The sequence below is a fragment of the Jaculus jaculus genome, chromosome 7 (assembly GCF_020740685.1).
Source record: "Jaculus jaculus isolate mJacJac1 chromosome 7, mJacJac1.mat.Y.cur, whole genome shotgun sequence".
NCBI lineage: Eukaryota > Metazoa > Chordata > Mammalia > Rodentia > Dipodidae > Jaculus > Jaculus jaculus.
In genome coordinates, this window is record NC_059108.1 from 35,797,867 (window position 1) to 35,819,298 (window position 21,432).

At 40.8% G+C, this 21,432-nt stretch overlaps 1 protein-coding gene, 1 non-coding gene and 1 pseudogene across 3 annotated transcripts in view; 1 reads left to right on the plus strand and 2 right to left on the minus strand.

The window, feature by feature from the left end:
* Positions 1-21,432, minus strand: part of Slc16a10 (solute carrier family 16 member 10) — a 153,542-nt gene that overhangs the window by 46,066 nt on the left and 86,044 nt on the right. For both annotated transcript variants that reach the window (XM_004660635.3, XM_045154886.1), the window contains exons 2-3: positions 10,445-10,589; positions 4,708-5,161 (exon numbers count right to left, since the gene is read on the minus strand). In XM_004660635.3, the coding sequence (XP_004660692.1) occupies positions 4,708-5,161; positions 10,445-10,589 (599 nt within the window). The remainder of the gene's footprint in view (positions 1-4,707; positions 5,162-10,444; positions 10,590-21,432) is intronic.
* LOC123462463 lies at positions 5,454-5,560 on the minus strand. Its single transcript, XR_006638285.1, has one exon. It is a non-coding gene; the product is annotated as a U6 spliceosomal RNA (small nuclear RNA).
* On the plus strand, positions 10,657-21,239 carry LOC105944166 (annotated as a pseudogene).

Consider the following 21,432-nt stretch of genomic DNA (forward strand, 5'->3'; position numbering starts at 1 on the left):
CCTCCTCCTTTTCCTCTCTGTCACTCTCAAATAAAAAAAAAAAAATCTGCATCAACTCAACTGAGTGAAAGCATCAAGGCAATAAGTGAAATTACAAAGGTACTTCTCTGTACAAAAGAAATGGAAGATACACCCCACGGAGAGCTTGAAGAGTGCATAACTACTGCACAATCTCAACTTGGGGAAATTAAAGCACATTTAGCCAAACACATAATTTGATGTGATCCACTTGTACAAAAAATTTTCAGTCTCATCTTTATTGTCGTTTAATCTCGTTGCCATTGTTTCCTTGGCACTCTCATGCTATACTTTGGCTCCTCCAATGGTTTGTGTGTCTGCCTGGTTCTTACTATTACCATGATCTCATTTATGGGAATGTTCTTGGCTTCAGCAAAGAAAGTGAGATGGCAATGACAGGTGGTGGTGGGGGGTAGCTCCTGAAATTCAGAAGGGTAAGGAAGAGCCATGTGAAGTAATTACCCGGAAAATAGATCTCAGGCAAAAGAGGCAATTCATAAAAACACAAGCAGTAGCTACTAGGAATGGTTGCTTAGACAGTAAAACCTCACCAAAACCAACTGGGGACTTATACCCATATAATGAAAATATAAGCTGATAGGCCTAAAAGAGCAGTTATTTTTAAAAATACTTTATTTTTATTTATTTATTTGTCAGAGAAATGGAGAGAGAGAGAGAATGGGTGCACCAGGGCCTCCAGCCACTGCAAACGAACTCCAGATGCATGCCACCCCTTGTGCATCTGGCTAATGTGGGTCCTGGGGAATTGAACCTGGGTCCTTTGGCTTTGCAGGCAAGTGCCTTAACTGCTAAGCCATCACTCCAGCCCAAAGAGCAGTTATTTGACTGTTCATTTTTAAATGTCCAACTACAAGGTGATTATGATGAGGCAGGATACAATCCCAGCACTTGAGAGGCAAAGGTAGCAGGATCAGAAGCTCAAGAACATCTTCAGCTGCATAGTGAGTTTGAGATCAGCCTGGGATGGGCTACATGAGATGGTATCTCAAAAAAAGGAAAAAGAGGGCTGGAGAGATGGCTTAGCGGTTAAGCGCTTGCCTGTGAAGCCTAATGACCCCGGTTCGAGGCTCGGTTCCCCAGGTCCCACGTTAGCCAGATGCACAAGGGGGCGCACGTGTCTGGAGTTTGTTTGCAGAGGCTGGAAGCCCTGGCGCGCCCATTCTCTCTCTCTCCCTCTATCTGTCTTTCTCTCTGTGTCTGTCACTCTCAAATAAAATAAATAAATAAATTTAAAAAAAAAAAGAAAAAAAAAATCAGCTGCAAAATAAAAAAAAAAGTAAATTCTGCAACCATGCTGTGTGAACAAGCACATAAGCATATAATTGTAACTGAAAAATAAGTTCCCTAATGGATCAAAATCTAGTTTTAACACAAAGACTCATGTGTGAGGTCAATTCCAATGCTAGGAAGCTTTTTCCAACAACTTCCCCAAGCAGAAGCCATGTTTCTCCTGTGAATCTTCTATACCTCTCCTTAAAACCACTCAATTGCCGGGCGTGGTGGTGCACGCCTTTAATCCCAGCACTCGGGAGGCAGACGTAGGAGGATCGCCGTGGGTTCAAGGCCACCCTGAGACTACAGAGTTAATTCCAGGTCAGCCTGGACCAGAGTGAGACCCTACCTCGAAAAACCAAAAAACAAAAAAACCACTCATTTGTCAATTCCATTGTCACTATGTTGCTTAGACTGTCCTGGACATAGTGACCCTGCTGGCTCAGCCTCCCAAATACTGGGATTACAGACATGTGCCATCACACTTAACTCACATGGTCTTAAAGCTTAAGAATTCCCATTTTTATGCCAGAACTGGGGGAGTGCTATACATATACATTTTTCCTAACCCTGTAACAATTCTGCCAACACTGATTTATCTGTTTTGTGCATGAGGAAGGTGGTGTTTCCAGAGGATGTCCAAGGTTATGCAACTAGCAATGGATAAAATCAGGATTTAAACACAAATCACTCTAACTTCCAAATCTTCATCCTAGCCACCATGCAATACTGCCTCTTGTATAAAAGTACTACACTAATAACTATCAGTTACTAGCTCTGTGGCCTTGAGTAAATTTAATTTAGTCATTTAGTATAATGTTTTAGTTCATAAAAGGATATGTTGCATTATTGAGAAAAGAATGTAGGCAAACATACTCTGTAAACCATAACCATTTTCATTATTATATTTCTAGGTCTCATTTTCCTTTAGAACGAGTTTGCATGTTGCATGTGTGTACCCTCCAACAGTCAATAAAGGCTTAATATCGATCACATGGATCACCTCCTAGTTTGGAATCATCCAAATTACATCTTCCCATCCAAGGAGGGAAGTGCCATTTCATTCTAGGAAGCCTGGATTAAGGACCCATGATGCAAACTGGTAAACGCAAGAGTAGCCAACTCAGCTGCTGCACAACAAAGACAAGACTTCTGCAGCTGCACAGCACCAGCTGTCTGCTGTTTCCTGGGTAACGTGGCTTCAGTGCTACAGTGGTTTGAAAAAAAGAAAAGTCCCAAATGAAAACTGTGAACACATTTTATAAGATAACATGCCTGGAGAGAAAGAGAAACAAGCTGAAGTTAGCAGCACACACCTATGAGTCCAGCGCCCAGAATGCTGAGGCAGGAGGATTGTCAAGTAAGGATACCCTGAACTACATAGTGAGTCTCTATCGCATAAGAAAAAAAAAAGAAAGACCAAGAAATGTTCTCTTGGGGCTGGAGGGATGACTTAGTAGTTAAGGCACTTGCCTACAAAGCCAAAGGACTCAGGTTCGATTCCCTAAGACCCATTTAAGCCAGATGCACAAGGTGGAACATGTGTCTGGAGTTCATTTGCAGTGGCTGGAGGCCCAAGCATACCTATTCTCTCTGTCTCTCAGTCTCTCAAATAAATACATTAAAATAAAAAATATAATGCCGCGTGTGGCGGCACATGCCTTTAATCCCAGCACTCGAGAAGCAGAGGTAGGAGGATTGCCGTGAGTTCAAGGTCAGCCTGAGACTACATTGTGAATTTCGGGTCAGACTGGGCTACAGTAAGACCCTACTTTGGAAAAAGAAAAGTAGCAACAAATAAATAAATAAAAAATATAAAAATGTTCTTTTGACTATGAAACTATGATAGAGGTAAGTTGGTGATGCTATAATGCTGATTCTTCCACAAATGATCTATATTTCAAAAAAAATATGTTCAAAGGTTTTTGAGACAACTTCCTAAATGTACACAAAAGGACTGTGAGATCGGGCTATAGCCATATACTAGGTCAAAGGCTCAGAGTACCATTTGTCAGCCAGGTTGCTTCCTCAACTTTCCTGATAAGAACTGAGAAATAAAAACTATTCTTAGACCTGTATCTGCCATGTCTTTTCATGTTTCCTTAGCTTATTTACTTTCAACTATGCGCAGGAACCCACCATGTGTTGACTCAATTATTTATTAGCTAACCACTTGAGTCCAGTCATTCTCTGAGCTGCTGTTACTAACTCCTACCAAAACTCTTAACCAAAGAAAAATTGAAGCTAATGTCATTCTTGTTTATCATTTATCACCTATATTCAACTACATACATCTTCCACCACAAACAGTAAGAAAAACAGAAGAAACACACTAAGCCCCTTTGAGCATCTTTTGCTATGGGCCATCACTTGTTCTGGTTTCCATATCCAATGGCTGTACTTGTCTTTGAAAGAAAAGTAACAATACAAACTACTTAGCCCTTTGAAATCCTAATTTTTAGTGAAAATCTAGCTCTCTTCCCTCATTTAGAAACTGCTTAACATTTCCCAAGTGCACTGAATAGAATTCCTCCCAGTTTCCCAGAAGTGTCCCACAAGCAGATGCCATTTTTCTTTGGGACAAAACAACTGGCTTTTGTTAACCACCAAATTTCTGCACCTTTCTGTGAAAAATATGTATTAATGTTGGCAAAGTTGTTACTAGCTTTAACCCTTTTAAGATTAGCAAGCAGCTTCTATCAAAAAAATCTTACATTCAGGGCTGGAGAGATGGCTTAGCGGTTAAGCGCTTGCCTGTGAAGCCTAAGGACCCCGGTTTGAGGCTCGGTTCCCCAGGTCCCACATTAGGCAGATGCACAAGGGGGCGCACGCGTCTGGAGCTCGTTTGCAGAGGCTGGAAGCCCTGGCACGCCCATTCTCTCTCTCTCTCTATCTGTCTTTCTCTCTGTGTCTGTCTCTCTCAAATAAATAAATAAATAATTAAAAAAAAAAATCTTACATTCAGCTGGGTGTGGCAGCTCACATCTTTAATGCCAGCACTTGAGAGGCAGAGGTAGGAGGATCACCGTGAGTTCAAGGCAAACCTGAGACTACACAGTGAATTCCAGGTCAGCCTCAAAGAAAAAAAAAAATCTTACATTGACTTAAGTGGTTTCAGGCTTTAGTCTTCCCTTTTGTTTTTGTTTGGGATCTTAAAAATAGTGAAGCACAGCAAGAAACAAGTTTTCTGCTTAACGATGGCCAAACTGACCTTGTCTCAAAAGATCTTTAATTTCAAGAGTCCCAGAATTACAACTGACTTCAACCTGACCTGTCTTGCTCTTCTCTGATTTCCTGTGTGATAGACACTAAAGAAAAATTGCACAAATGTCCAAAAGTAGACTGAACTGAGGAGACATAGATACCTATTACCAGACAGCCAGCATGCATACTCACCAAGTGAACGTAAGGCACAAAGTATCCAAACAATGCGAGTGGGATTCCAACTGCCCACACTGCATAAGCAGTCACCTTGAAGATGGCAAAGTTGAAAAACTTTTTTTGAGGGCTGAGCTTCCTCCTGGAAAAGAGGGAGAATCTGCTGCCTTCACTCTCTTTATCTTTGGTACTGGAAACTAGAGGCCGGTATGTAAAGCCAGCCAGGAAAAGGACAAACATGAAGATGCAGAGGACCCTCAGGGTGTAGAAGAGGCCCACGCTGTCGATCAGGACCCGTAAGAGGAAAGTCAGCAGGATTGTGAAGACGCTGCTGCCAGCAGTCACAATGCCATTCACCAGTCCAAGGCGCTTCTTGAAATAGTGTCCCAAAATGACCAGTGAAGGCTGGTACGCAAAGGAACAGCCGCAGGCAAATACAATTCCATAGGTAAAGTACAGAGGCTCGATGGAACTGTGAATACGAGAGAAAAAGAAACAGGCTTCAGTGTTTGTATCATATGTGGTAGAATAAAACCTTATATGGCTAGGGAGATGACTTAGTGGTTAAAGGTACTTGCTTGCAAAGCTGATAGCCCTGGGTTCAGTTCTCTAGCCACCTTCATAAAGCTGGATTTATCTGTACTGACAGGAGACTCAGGCACACCCCTCCTTCCCCACACAAACATACACATGAACACACATGCTAATAATACATAATGTTTGCTTAAAATCATATGTAGCAAAAGTAGATCCTTTTTTTAAAAGAAAATATGGAACACTTCACAAATTTGTGTGTCGTCCTTGCACAGGGACCACGCTAATCTTCTCTGTAGTGTTCCAATTTTAGTATATGTGCTGCTGAAGTGAGCACAGCAAAAGTAGATCTTATTCACCATATTTTCTACCAATAAGTTTTAACCAACAACAGGCTCAAGAAGTAAGATTACACTAAAATATTCAATTTTATCCGAACGTGTGAAAAATGACAATTACAGCCATCAGTGATGTGGCCCCTCTCCCTTTCCAGAGCTCTGGTGAAGCACACGCTGCAGGACTGGCTAAGAACTACGCCCTCTACAGGTCAAATAGTCTGGTGCCAGGAAGAGCCTCAGTAACATGGACAGTGATTAACTCACAAAGATTCTTGCCACAACACAGTCCTTCAATCTGAATTTAAGTATGAAGACTTATTGCATTTTCCCAAGTGCTGTGTAACCTAGTGAGAAAAAAGGCTTCAGGTGCCATTGTCTCCTCAAGGTTATGTCCAGGACTTCTGCACTCAAGAGTAACTGTGCTTTTCTGCTGTCCTAAGGGCTACGGACCAACCTTCGCCCTGTTGCACTGTTCCAGTATTGTGCAAGACGACAAGAAATCATATTCTGATTGCAGCAGGACTGGATTAAGTGTGTTCATGGTGATCCTCAAGATAAGCTTTAAAGCCATGGATGTGCCCAAAAGAATAACAAAGGATAAAGGTTAGTGGTGTGGATTTTTTGTTTGTTTGTTTGAGGCAGGGTCTCACTCTATCCCAGGCTAGCCTGGAACTCAGGGTGATCCTCCTACTTCAGCCTCTCAAGTGCTGAGGTTATAGGCATGTGTCACCACACTTGGCTACAAACTTTAATCAAATAACTGCTTATCTCTTAGGAAGGCAAGGGATCACATGCTTTGAAACAAGGGAAGGAGTAAAAACTAGGTCAAGTAATTTTTTTTTTTACAGTCCAATTTAAAAGGCTATTTATCATTAGTAAAAGCAAACAATTTATTAGAAACTAACATAGATAAAGCTGGTTAATAATTAAAATTTAGACAATAATGCTAGTCTAACAATGTGCTGAGGTAATTAGAAGGAATGATGAATTTGACAAAATAAGGACATGCTGACAATTCCCCCTCTGAGATGTCCTTCCCCCTTGGTTAACCCATGCTAGCACCACCTTCAAACTGGGTTCAAGAGTCATTTCCAGACTTTCCCATATTAAATACACTTCTCTGTTCACCCTCTTTAAGAATCCACACTCTGGGCTGGAGAGATGGCTTAGCGGTTAAGCGCTTGCCTGTGAAGCCTAAGGACCCCGGTTCGAGGCTCGGTTCCCCAGGTCCCACGTTAGCCAGATGCACAAGGGGGCGCACGCGTCTGGAGTTCGTTTGCAGAGGCTGGAAGCCCTGGCGCGCCCATTCTCTCTCTCTCCCTCTATCTGTCTTTCTCTCTGTGTGTCTGTCACTCTCAAATAAATAAATAAATAAATAAATAAATAAAAAAGAATCCACACTCTTCTTTAAACAAACACAGAAGGCTGCTTCTATGCATCATGTGCTTGTTTTTTAAAAGAAAGTATTTAAATGTAGTTTGTCTCCAAGTTATTCAGTCTGCTTAAAACATCTAGCTCTAGTAAGTATATGATACAGAACAAAACAGAAAATAATGCTATGTATTTTCTGTCTTAAAATTTATTATTTTTTTTAATTTTTATTAACATTTTCCATGATTACAAAATATATCCCATGGTAATTCCCTCCCTCCCCACCCCCACACTTTCCCATTTGAAATTCCATTCTCCATCATATTACCTCCCCATTACAATCATTGTAATTACATATATACAATATCAGCCTATTAAGTATCCTCCTCCTTAAAATTTATTTTTAATTCCAGCATTCAGGAGGGAGAAGTAGGACGATCACTGTGAGTTTGAAGCCAGCCTAGGACTACAGAGTGAGTCCCAGGTAGCCTAGGCTAAAGTAAGACCCTACCAAAAAAAAAAAAAAAAAAAAATCCAGGCATGGTGGCACATGCCTTTAATTCCAGCACTAGGGAGGCAGAGGTAGAAGGATCTCTGTGAGTTCAAAGCCAGCCTGGAACTACAGAGTGAGTTCCAGGTCAGCCCGGGATAAAGTGCGACTCTACCTTGAAGAAAAAAACAAACAAAAATAATAATCTGTGTATGTGTATGTATGTGTGTGCTGTGTGTATTACGTGCATGGGCATGTCAGGGTCTCTTGCTGCTGCAAACAAATGGCCATCTGGTTTACATGGATGGCTGGGGAATTGAACCTAAGCCAGCAAGTTTTGTAAGTAAGCTCCTTTAACCACTGAGCAATACTCCCTCCTTTCTTTCTTTCTTTCTTTTTTTTTGGTTTTTTGAGACAAAGGTCTCACCATGGAGTCAATATTGGCCACAAACTCCCTAAGTAGTTAGTATAATTCTTAATTCTGTTTCAAATTTTCCATATAAGCAGTTTTCCAGATCATTGCAACTTCCTAAATTGTCAAAATTTTAAAACAATTTTAAAGAAAAAAATTCTAAAATCTAATATACACTTCTCTGACTCTTTAAGAGTATATATTAAAATAGTATTGATATAATCAGAACATCAATTATTATAGTTATTCCATAGACCTGTGAAGCTGCTGTCAGTTATAAAACCAGATAGTTGTGTTTATAAATCAGAAACATGCTTCTGAGTAAATCCAAATCCTAAGCATTAGTATGATTAACTTCAAATCTCTTCTTGTGCCTTTATGATACCATCCTCACAGGGCCTTTGGCACTTAGAAACGAGTGGCAAGTAACCAAAAGCTGGCTCAAGTTGTTGGTGTTTGCCAACCAAGTGCAGTGTGAGTCAGTAAGACCAGGGATGACATCGTGCTCAAAGGACTGAGAGCGCCTGAGACACTGCAGCATGCTGGTGAAGGCTTTCCTAAGAAGGCAGACCTGATCTGCAGGAGGAGTGCACCCACCACCGCACCTGGTCTTTGAGACGTCTCTTCTAAAAAACGTACATTGCTCTGAAGCTTTGGCAGCCTTTGATGAACAGGTTGAATAATGAAACTGAATAGGACATATGAGGCTGATGCAGGAAATAAATTGGGTAAATTGGGTCTCATGTTTTGCCTCTCTCCTGGATTTGGATGGGGAGATCTTGAGATAGAAGGAGAGGGATAAAATGGGTTACATTGTTTAAAAACAAAGGAGGGAGGAATTATTACTGCTTGCTGTTTGTACATGTGCTATCCTATCAAACTGGGAAACTGTTCTCTGCCTCTGAGGCCTCTCCTCACCAGAGCCTGAGCATGGGCACTCTCAGCCGGTGGCAGAGCCACAAGAGCTGCAGGTGTGGCTGGCAACAGTATCCACAGGCTCCAGACACACAGAGTGTCTGAGACATGGTGCCACAGTGCTGCCCAAACCAACCAAAAACAAATAAGCTCAGAAGCAGCTAAACAAAGTTTTGTTCCAAATGAACCTTGATGTCATTAAAAAACAAGTTGAGGAGAAGAAATCATATATGTGTGTATGAGTGTGTGTGTGTGTGTGGGGGGGTTCCAAGGTAGGGTTTCACTCTAGCTCAGGTTAACCTGGAATTCACTATGTAGCCTCAGGGTGGCCTCAAACTCACAGCAATCCTCCTACCTCTGCCTCCTAATGTTGGGATTAAAGATGTGTGCCACCACATCTGGCAAAAAGGATCTTTAAAAATGGAAAATCTGGGCTGGAGAGATGGCTTCGCCATTAAGGTATTTGCCTACAAAGCCAAAGGACCCAGGTTCACAGAACCCATGTAAGCTAGGTGCACAAGGTGGTGCATGTGTTTGGAGTTTGTTTGCAGTGGCTAGAGTCTCTGAGTACCCATTCTTTATCTGCCTCTCTCTCCTTCTCTCTCTCAAATAAATAAATAATTTTTTAAAAAATGGAAAATCTATTTTCTAAGATTCTGACTAAAAAGTTAGGTGAAACAATACAAAACAGAAAAAGAAAAAGAAAAAAAGCTGCTCCCTGTGGATTTGAGGAAGAGGTGTGTGTGGCACAGTGAAATGATTAAAGCCAAGGCCTCAGCTGAATGAATGCCAAGTAAACAGGGAAAGAAATGCAAGTTTGACTTTTTTTCCTCTAATGGCTGAATGATGTTTTGCAACTAAAGCAGCATGTTATGAGATAAATAAGCAAGAGGCAAGAGACAGAGAAAGGAAGTGATCATGAGGAATGTTCCTGTGAGTCTCTTCCTCTAGCCAGAGCTGCATATTAAAGGGAAGTTTCTCTACAGTGGAAGGCATGGCAGGGGGACCTGGAGCTGTTACAAACAGTAACAAGCCCGCTGAAGTTAGTGGCTCTTCAGCGCCCTGCATCTTTTCTTCTAATAGAAACAAAGCAGCATATGATAATAAGTTTTAAAATGCATTTGACCATTTCATGATTCCATTAATTTTTTTTAAAAAAAGTCTTGTTCTCATTAATGAAAACATTTTCCTATCAAGCCTATTAACAACTGCTGTAAAATACAATTTACTGGCCAGGGTGGTGGCACAAGCTTTTAATGCCAGCATTTGGGAGGCAGAGGTAGGATCACTGTGAGGTTGAGGCCAGCCTGAGACTACATAGTGTAATACAGGTTAGCGTGGGCTAGAGCGAGACACTATCTTGAAACAAAACAGGAATACAATTTACTGAACTCTTGGGGTCTCATATGTAGCTACCTTTAAACTGAGGCCCCTGCTTTAGCTAACTTGATTTCTTTAGGATTCCTATGTGAACAGGAGAACATTTTCTTGGCCCCAGAGGACACACATATCCAGACTGACATCTAAAAGCATGTAAGTTCTCAAGCTCTGTTTTGCTGCTGCGGATAACACTTTGAGTTATAAACAGCAAGGCAGTTGGGGCTCTTTCCTTGTAAACAGCAGAAGTTTCTGACAAGACAACTTTGAGGTATTTAGCAGCTCTTCAAAAGCAACATGAAGAAACCAAGTCCATACCTTACGAAAGAACTGGACATCAGTCCGATGAACCCCACAGCAGCACCCACAACAGCCGTTTTCCGACAGCCAAATATGTCTGTGAAGATGCTAACGATGGGACAGCAGAAGAAGATCATCCCCATGGAGAGAGAGCCAACCCATGCTGGAAGAGAAGGGAAGGCACACCTTAGGACCTTGCAAACGTGCATTTATCACAGCATTAATGCACAATGACAAATAGGGGGAATGGTGAGTAACTTGGTAAAGATGCTGAATGTAGTCAAAGCACTGACTAATTATAGTTAGCACAGCAACTGTATATATGTAATTGAATTCTGTTTAAAAATTTTTATTTAAGGGGCTGGAGAAATGGCTTAGTGGTTAAGGCGCTTGCCTGCAAAGCCAAAGGACCTTGGTTCAATTCTCCAGGACACACATAAGCCAGATGCACAAGGGGGTTCATATATCAGGAGTTTGTTTGCAGTGGCTGGAGGCCCTGGCGCACCCTTTCTCTCCCTCCCCCCGCCCTCGCTATGCCTCTTTCCCTCAAATAAATAAATAAAAATATGAAAAAAATTTAAATTTGTTTGTAAGCAAAGAGAGAGACAGAGTCTCCTGCCACTGCAACTGAACTGCAGATGCCATGCACCACTCTGTGCATCTGGCTTTACCTGGGTTCTGAAGAACTGAACTTGGGCTCTCGAACCTTGCAAGCAAGCACCCTTAATTGCTAAGCCATCTCTCTAGCCCAGTAATGAAATTTTTGAGAAGTTTGTGCTTTTAAATAAATTATAAATGTTCTCTATGGCTCTGTCTACCTTGATATCTATGTATGGTTTTAAGCAATCTCTAATCTATGGAAAGGAGTTCAATAAAAAAAGAAAACAGAGCCAGGTGCAGTGGCCACACCCGTGATCCCAGCACCTGGGGGCTTAGGCAGAGGACATGAGTCAGAATGAAGCCTTCAATACTTGGACCAAATCATCTTTTCTCCACTTGAGTTAGCTGAGAGTAGGGTACAGTTAGGGTGACTGCACCCCTGGAAGTAAGAAAAAGGCATGAAAGTCTGTACTTGCTAGAAATCAAAGATGATCAGGGGCTGGAGAGATGGCTTAGCGGTTAAGGTGCTTGCCTGCAAAGCCTAAGGACTCATGTTTAACTCTCCAGATCCCATGTAAGCCAGACATACAAGGTGATGCAAGCATGCAAGATTGCACATATAAGATGGCACCCATGTATGGAGTTTGATATCAGTGGCTGGAGGCCCTAGTACGCCAATTCTCTCTGTCTCTGTCTCTCTCTCTCTGATAAAAAATAAAAATAAAATTTTTTAAAAAGATGATCTGACTTCTTATCTCTTGCCCAGTTCCCTAGGCCTGTTTTTCCACAACCAGGACACACCCACACCCACACCTTTCATAGGATTTAAACTTTTTTTTTTTTTGAGATAGAGTCTCACTCTAGCCCAGGCTGACCAAGAACTGACTAGGCTTGAACTCATAGTGATCCTCACCTCTGCCTCCCAAGTAATGGGATTAAACCTGGCTTCAGATTGCTTATCTTGAAAATGGATCAAACATAGACTTCCCAGTGTCATTATAGAATAGGAACAAGTAGAAACTCTCAGTCTCTGGCATACCAACGCTTTATAGGGCAGAGTTTTAGCAATGACATCGATCGTTACAATGGATAGCTTCACCTCTTTTGCACTGTATGATTCTGTATATGTTGTAGTCAGTTCCACATTGCTGGGATGAACATCCAAACCAGACACAGTTTATAGGAGGAGGGCGTCTATTTCAGCTTACAGATTCAGGGGGATGTCCCATAGTGGCAGAAGCTGGTTCTTATTCATGAATCCAAACAGAGAGAAACCACAAGCAGCCAGCAACCCCCCCAAAAAAGCAGCAAGCACAAAACCGACAGTAAGTGGGGAACCCCCTCCCCCCATAGCTCAGACCTTTCTGCATACCTTTGAGCTGGACTCCAGGATCCACCCTCAATGACACCTTCTCCAGCCAAGTGGCTAGAGACCCCAGTTACAAGCGTTAATAAAACATGTGAGTCTGTGGGGGACATGGGTTCAAACTACCACAGTAAACCACATTTTAAAGTCATGATTGTGTTTTTCTTCCCTTATCAAAAAACTACAATCTTAGAACACAAAGATGACACTGCATAGACAGTGCTACCTTACTTAGATATTGGTGCTGGAAATTCCAAAGTGAGCAGGAGGAGATGAAGAAACGGCTTGGTGGTTAAAGGCACTTGCTTGTAAAGCCTAACAGCCTGACTTTGATTCCCCAGTACCTACATAAAACCACATGCACAGAGTGGCTCATGTGTGGAGTTTGTTTGCCATGTCACGAGGCTCTGGCTTGTGCTCTTTCTCTCGCACTTGCTCACTCGCTCACTCAAATAAATAGATAAAAATATATTCTTTTTTAAAAGTGAGCAAAGACCTGCAGAGATGTCTCAGAGGTTAAAGGAACTTGCTTGCAAAAGCCTGATGGCACAGGGTTCATAAAGCCAAATGCACAAAGTAGCACATTCATCTGGAGTTTGTTTGCAGTGGCAAGAGGCCCTGGCATGCCCATTCATTCATTCTCTCTCCCCTCTCTCTCCCACCCTCTCTGAGGTAGAAGGATTCCTGTGAGTTTGGAGCCAGCCTGGAGCTACAGAGTGAGTTCCAGGATCGCCTGAACTGAAGTGAGAGCCTTCCTTGAAAAATAAAAAATAGAAATATGTATTACATGCATGAGTCAATGTGCATTCAACAAAACAAACACAGCACACCCACAAATCTGATCAAATTTAAGCATAAATTCTTGAGTGAATAATTACTTGATACTGCAAACTCATATAAAGTTTTAACATACTATCAGAGAATTCAATCACTTATTAGTTATGAAATTCACCAAAAAGAACAAAATGGACTGAATCTGAACATCATTTTCATTAGATAATCACAAAAAGCCATCGGTGTGATGTGTGATGAAGAAGGTTGATGGTGTCCTATAAAATAAAATAAACTCTCCTTCTTGCTCACCCATTCCACACCTGATTTGTTATTAGTAAGATCAAGGAAGGTAGTTGCTGCATTGTGAATATATCTGTTGTGCATGGCTTACTTTGTATAACCCTTAAAACTCTAGCTAAAGTAGTGCTTTTATTAAGTTCATTTAACAACTAGAAACTCAAGTACATAGTATACTGAGCATGGTCAAGCAATTGTTTTTACATTAAAAAGTACTCATAGTGCATTTAACCAAACACTCAGTGTTTCCTAAAATTGTTGAAGAAACAAATCTTCAGTTTTTGGAAAGGGTGCTGTGGTGATTTGATTCAGGTGTCCCTCATAAACTTAAGTGTGGAGTGCTAGGTTCCCGGCTGATGGAGATTTAGGAATTAACACCTCATGGAGGCAGTGTGTTGTTGGGGGCAGGCTTATAGGTGTTACAGCCAGTTTCCTATGCCAGTGTTTGGCACACTCTCCTCTTGCTATTGTCCACCTTATGTTGGCCAGGGGGTGATGTCCACCCTCTGCTTATGCCATCTTTTCCCCCTGCCATCGTGGAGCTTCCCCTCAAGCCTGTAAGCCAAAATAAACCTCTTTTTCCCAGAAGCTGCTCTTGGTTGGGTGATTTCTACCAACAATGCAAACCTGACTGCAACAAGTGCTAATTATTTTTATACTGAAATAAGGTTAAACAACCTTTCTATTAACAATTGGTCTATGGGCTGGAGATATGCCTCAGCAGTTAAAGTGCTTTGCCTACAAAGCCTGAAGACCTTGGTTCGATCACCCAGCACCCACATAAAGCCAGATGCACAGAGTGGTGCATACATCTGGAGTACATTTGCAGTGGCTAGAGGCCCTAGTGTGCCCATGTTTATTCTCTCCCTCTCTCCTTGGAAATAAATTAATTAAATTTTTAAAAATCTATTACATTGTAGGCAGTATCCTAGTCTGTTAAGAATATAAAAGCTCTCTCTTTCTGTCTCACTATCTGCCTCTGTCTCTCTCTTAAATAAATAAAAATATTTTTTTAAAAAATGAAACAAAAAGAATATAAAAGCTGAGAAATTTCTCTTTCTAATAATTTTCAATGTAATACAAATGCAAATAGAGGTCCAATAAGAACACCAGACAGAGCCAAGTGTGGTGGTGCACGCCTTTAATCCCAGCACTCTAGAGGCAGAGGTAGGAAAATTGCTGTTAGTTCGAGGCCACCCTGAGGCTACATAGTGAATTCCAGGTCAGCCTGGGCCAGGGTGAGTTCCTACCTCAAAAAACAAACAAACAAACAAAAAAAAAACTACCAGACAGAATGTGCTAAATGCCTTAAAACAAATAAATGTCTCAAAAATGTATAACGTAGAGTCTAGAACACATGCATATGCTCTTGAGAACATGTGTTGGCTATTGTAGAGACACAGATCAAAGAAGTCATGCAGAGAGTTTTCCTAACTCCATTCTAAAATCAGATACCCAGTCCTTAGCATATGGCCAAGAAGGATATAAACTGGGGAGGAAATGGTTAGGTTGAATATTTCATAGTACTTATGAGATAGGAATATAGCTCAGTGGTTAGCATGTGCAAAGCCCTAAGCTCAATCCCCAATACTACAAAACAAACAAATAGCACAAATATTGGATGTTGTACATTAGACAGTCTGTAGTGTGAGCCTAGGTAACCTATTTACTAGGAACAAAAACTCAATAATCTTTTGAAGAATACATTACCAGTTACTTCAAAGTACAATGTCCAGGTTTTAGTCAAAAATTACAAGACATGTAAAGAAACAGGCAATCAACATAAATTGACAATGAATAGGCTCAGCTATTGAAGTTGGCAGACTTCAAAACGTCTGTTATGGATATGAAGAATTAAAGACTCCATTCTTCAAAAGATTAAAGACTGAAGAAAATGTCTACTGAGTGAACAGATAGAACTCCAACAGTAAAATAGAAAACTACACAAGAATGGAGAGTCTAGAGATGGAAAGTGCAACTGAAAACAGACTCACTCTGTCAGACAAAAGAACAAAGATGAGATAGAATCTGGGGCTAACAAGTTCTCCTAATTTCTTTACAGCAATCAGTTAAATCATTGTTAAAAGAAACATTTTAACACTGTATACAGACAGTATACAAAATCATTAAGATGGACTAAATGGAGATAAGCAGTGACAAGGTGCCTCTTGTTTCACCTGTAGCACATATTACAATAGTTTAAATATGCATATTGCAATCCCTAGAGAAAGCACTAAATAATAATATATAGATAGCTACAAAGCCAAAAGAAAAATTAAAACTGATTACTAAAATGTAGTATATGTGTTTCTAAGGTTTATTCCCAGGGCTTCAGGAATCTGGGATCAGTGCTCTACCACTGAACTACATCCTCATCCCATAATAATTATTTGATTAATGCAAAAGCAATCAGAAGAAAAGGAACAGATGGACAAAAGGCAAACAGCCTAAGCATGGCTATATCAACTGCTATAATAAAAAGACTCAAGGACTAGAGAGATGGGTGAGCAGTTAAGGCGCTTGCTTGCTATGCTTAAGGACCCAGGTTCGATTCTCCAGAACCCACATAAACCAGATGCACAAGATGGCACATGCATCTGGAGTTCGTTTGCAGTGGCTAAAGGCCCTGGTGTGCCCATTATCTCTCTTTATATCTGCCTCTCTCTCTCTCTCTCAAATAAATAAATAAATAAAAATTTTTAAAAAGACTCGACTGGTCAAATGGCAAAGATTAAACAAGAAATGCACTTTAATTATAAAACTGTAAACTGAAAATAAAGGATGAAAAAGAAGGTTAACTTGGCATGCCATCAGACAACAGAGACTTCAAGGCAAGAAGTATTACTACAAACAAAAAAGGATCGTTCATAGTGATAAAAATGACATGTATCAAAGAAGCTACAACAACCATGACTGCATATATGCCTAAGAAACCTTTAAATATGCAAGAATCTCTACCTTACACTGTATGAAAAAACTAAAATAGATCACAGAACTTAATTAAATGTGAAGCTGAAAATGAAAAACTTCTAGGAGAAAACATTAAAGTAACATTTTATGTCTTTGGTTTAAATCAAGACTTCTTAGTTATCATACCAAAACCAATTTTTATAAGAAAAGAATTGATAAACTAAACTTCATCAAACCTAGCAATTTCTTTCTGAACTGTTGAGAGAATAAAAATGCAGCTGGGCATGGTGATGCATACCTTTAATCCCAGCACTTGAGAGGCAAAGGAGAAAGAGCACCATGAGTTCGAGGCCAGCCTGAGACTCCATAGTGAATTCCAGTTTAGCCTGGGCTAGAGACTTTAACCTTGAAAAAAAACCCAAAAAGCAAAAAAAAAAAAAAAAAAAAAAAAAGAAAGAAATTGTATCCAGATAACAAACATTATCCTTAAAATGCAATAAAAACCAAGTAACCTATTTTTTTATAATATAACTTTTTCTAAGATTTTATTTTCATTTATTTATTTATTAGAGACAGAGGGAGAAGAAAAAGAGAGAGAATGGGCACGCCAGGGCCTCTAGCCACTGCAAACGAACTCCAGATGCATCTGACTTACGTGGGTCCTGGAGAATCAAATGTGGGTCCTTAGGCTTCACAGGCATGCACCTTAACCACTAAGCCATCTCTCCAGCCTCAAGTAACCAATTTTTAAAAGGCAGTTAAGTGACCTGAATAGTTACTTCACACATAGATGTGCACAAATCTATGCCAACAGGAAACATAATTCTAGTCATGAGAAAATGTCAAAACAACAAGGAAAACCCACAGGAACCTCTTGGGATGTCTACAGGATGTCTAAAATTAAAGAACTAATCACACCAAATGGTATGAACAAAGAGGAACCTTTGTTATAGGAATGTTTTTATTAATCATACACCTACTACACATTTCTCTTGGCATTTACTTAAGAGAAACAAAAGAAGGCCAGGTGTGGTGGCGCACACCTTTAATCCCAGCACTCAGGGGGCTAAAGTAAGAGGAACGAACACTGTGAGTTTGAGGCCAGCATGAAATTATATAGTGAGTCCCAGGTCAGCCTGGGCTAGAGCAAGACCCTACCTCAAAAAAAAAAAAAAAAAAAAACAAAGAGGGCTGGAGAGATGGCTTAGCAGTTAAGTACTTGCCTGTGAAGCCTAAGAACCCTGGTTCGAGGCTCGGTTCCCCAGGTCCCATGTTAGCCAGATGCACAAGGGGGCGCACACGTCTGGAGTTCGTTTGCAGAGGCTGGAAGCCCTGGCGCGCCCATTCTCTCTCTCTCCCTCTATCTGTCTTTCTCTCTGTGTCTGTTGTTCTCAAATAAATAAATAAATAATTAAAAAAAAACAAAGAGAGAGAGAGAAAAAGGAAATATCACATAAAAATATGAATAAAATTGTTTAGGGGCTAGAGAGATGGCTTAGTGGTTAAGGCATTTGTCTATGAAACTTAAGGACTCAGGTTTAATTCCCCAGGACCCACATAAGTCAGATGTACAAGGTGGCACATGTGTCTGGAGTTCATTTGCAGTGGCTGCAGACCCTGGCACACCCATTCTCTCTATCTGCCTCTCTCTCTCAAATAAGTAAATAAATAAATAAGTTTTTTAAAAAATAAGCAAGTGATTGGAGCCAGGCATAGTGGTATATGCCTTTAATCCCAGCACTTAGAAGGCAAAGAGAGATAGAAGATCACTGTGAGTATGAGAGCAGCCTGGAACTACAGAGTGAGTTCCAGGTCAGCCTGGCCTAGACTAAGACCCTACCTTGAAGAAAGAAAGTGAGAGGGCTGGAGAGATGGCTTAGTAGTTAAGGCGTTTGCCTATAAAGCCAAAGGACCTTGGTTCGATGCTCCAGGACCCACGTAAGCCAGATGCACAAGGGGGCACATGAGTCTGGAGTTCATTTGCAGTGGGTGGAGGCCCTAGGGCACCCATTCTCTCTCCCTCTCTCTGCCTCCTTCTCTCTCAAATAAATAAAAATGGGGGGGAGGGAGGGAATTAACATGGGATTTTTTTTATAATCATGGAAAATGCTAATAAAAATTTAAAAAATAAAAATAAAATAATAAAACATTAAAAAAATAAAGTAAAAAAAGAGAGAGAGAGATGGCAGGAGGGATTATATAAACAAATTATGATACATCTAAATGACTAAATGCTAACTAGCAATAAACAGGAATGAACTCTATAAAGACATCTATATGGATGAATATTAAAATGCTTATATTAGGCTGAAGAGATTACTTAGTGGTTAAGGCACTTGCCTGCAAAGCCAAAGAACCAAGGTTTGGTTCCCCAGTACTGACATAAAGCCAGATGCACAAGGTGGCACATGGGTTTGGAGTTTGTTTTCAGTGGCTGAAGGCCCTGGTGTGCCCATTTTCTCTCTCTCTGTCTGCCTCTGCTTCTCTCTCCCCACCCCTCTCAAATAAAGAAAATATTTCAAAAAATTATATTCAGCAAAAGAAAGTAGACCAAAAAGGCATAGAGTATGACTCTGGTTATGTAAAATTCTAAATATTAAACTACAGTGACTGGAAACATCAGTGGTTATCCAGTAGGGAGAAAGAGACTATGAAGGGGAATAAGGAAACCTGCAGTAACGGAAATGCTTATTACTCTGAGTCTAGTCACTATTCCACAGTATACACATATATTAAGACTGATCAAGAGTAGAAACCAGTTTCTCTGAGGCCTTGGTGGGACAGCCTGGGTGTATCACAGGATGGCTATATCCTGGTCATTCTAAACTTACTTAGGTCACCTCTCCCGAGACACCAGGCTGAAGTGCTGCCAGACACTGCGAAATCCAATAGTTACAGTGGAGGAGGACAGGGTCAAACTGGCAGGAGATGCTGGAGCCTAGTGTAGGAGAGCTGGCACAGAGGAGGAGCTGCTCAGAGACTCCTTGATGCAGCATGGTGTGCAGGCAGAGGTTTCATATGCCTCAAAGAGAATGTTAAGTAAGACACAGTAGCTGGTTACAAGCTAAGCAGCACATGCCCAGCCAGCCAGACCCCTCCAAGAAGCACAGATAATCCAGGCCAAGAAGAGAAAAACAACACAGGATATCAAGAAAAGAGAAGAGGATGTCACGAAGAACATCAGTATAAGATTAGGAATTTGTTGAACACCTGTATTGTCTGGGGGGAATCAGTCCTTGCATTATTATTGAAACATCCCACAAAGACATAGGAACAAGGGACTTCTCCAGATTTACATATAACAGATATAAAATTTTTATATTTATTTATTTAAGAGAGAAAGGGAAAGAGAGAATGGCCACTGCAAATGAAATCCAGACACATGTTCCACTTTGTATGTACATCTGGCTTACGTGGGTACTAGGGAATCAAACTTGTGTCCTTAGGCTTTGCAGGCAAGCGCCCTAACCACTAAGCCATCTCTTTGGCCCTAAAAATCTTTCTGTGAATCCTTCCCCTATCTCAGATTTAAGCTGGGGATGTTCAAAGGAGGTTTTGCTAAATGTGTTGACAAAAGAAAACAGGTATGCCGGGCATGGTGGCACACGCCTTTAATCCCAGCACTTGAGAAATAGAGATAGGAAGATCGCCATGAGTTCTGAGGCCACCCTGAGAGTACAGAGTGAATTCCAGGTCAGCCTGAGCTACAGTGAGACCCTACCTCGAAAAACCCAAAGGGAAAAAAAAGAAAGAAAGCAAGCATATATGTCCATGACAAACATTTTGAAGTTTTTCTTTCTGACTTGGAGCCCCAGATGAGGTCAATACTGTGGCTTTCAGAGGTCTGTGAAGTATGCACACTTCACAGGGAAACATTTTATCTTGCACAAGACCTTTTCAATAAATTTGTGTTGACATAAAAGGATATAAGTAAAAATACACTTCAGCCCACTGGAATTACCTCATCATTCATTGCTTCTAAACTTAAGGAAAGCTATGCTCCAAAACTCCAAGAGTTTGCTTATGTCATTGAAGATGCTTGCAGTGAAGTGGATAATTTAAGGATGGAATTCATGATACTAAAGGCTTTAAAGTGGGAACTTTGTCCTGTAACAGTCACCTCATGGTTAATACTCTTTCTTCAACTTGCTGTCCTTAAAGACACTCTTAAAGTTCTGCTACTTCAATATTCTCTGGATACATCCATTCAAATAGCTTTTAGATCTATGTATTCTAGCCATCAACTCATTAGAATTTCAGTACAGAATCCTGGCTGCTTCTGTCTTATGCCATTTTACCTCCATTAAAGTGGTTAAGAAAGCCTCGGGTTTGGGATGGGATAACATCTCACAATGTATGGACTGAATGGTACCTTTTGCCAGTGTAATAAAAAGTATTAGTCCAGGGCTGGGGAAATGGCTTAGTGGTTAAGGAGTTTGCCTGTAAAGCTTAAGGACCTTGGTTCGATTTCTCAGGACCCGTGTAGGCTAGCTGCACAAGGGGCACAAGCATCTGGAGTTCGTTTGCAGTGGTTGGAGGCCCTGGTGTGCCCATTCTCTTTCTCTCTGCCTCTGCCTCTGCCTCTGCCTCTTCCTCTGTGTCCCTCTCCCTCCCTCCCTCCCTCTCTCTCTCTCTCTCTCAAATAAATAAATAAATAAAATGATTTTTCAGAAAAAGGTACTAGTCCAGTAAAGAAGATACTTACAGAAGACAGACATAATATCTAGACACATACAAAGTATTTGGCGTTGCTACATGAAGTAAACTACAAAAACACCTTCAAAAAAGAAGGGCAGTTGTCACCAGTGTGCAATGGAGGCATTATGACACCACCAGAGTACCAAAAAGCCACCAAGAAAACACTAAAGCTAAACAAGTTGAAATTGAGCGAATACTGGATAGAACTAAGCAATCAAAAGCTTTTCAGGAAAATACTACTGTGATTGTCCTTATCAGTTCAGAAGTTACTCTGCCACAGTTTGTTTTAAGAACTGCTTAAAATTGGCACTAAATACCTAGTGTGTATGAGGCTCTGGGTTTAATCTCCAGCACTACAAAG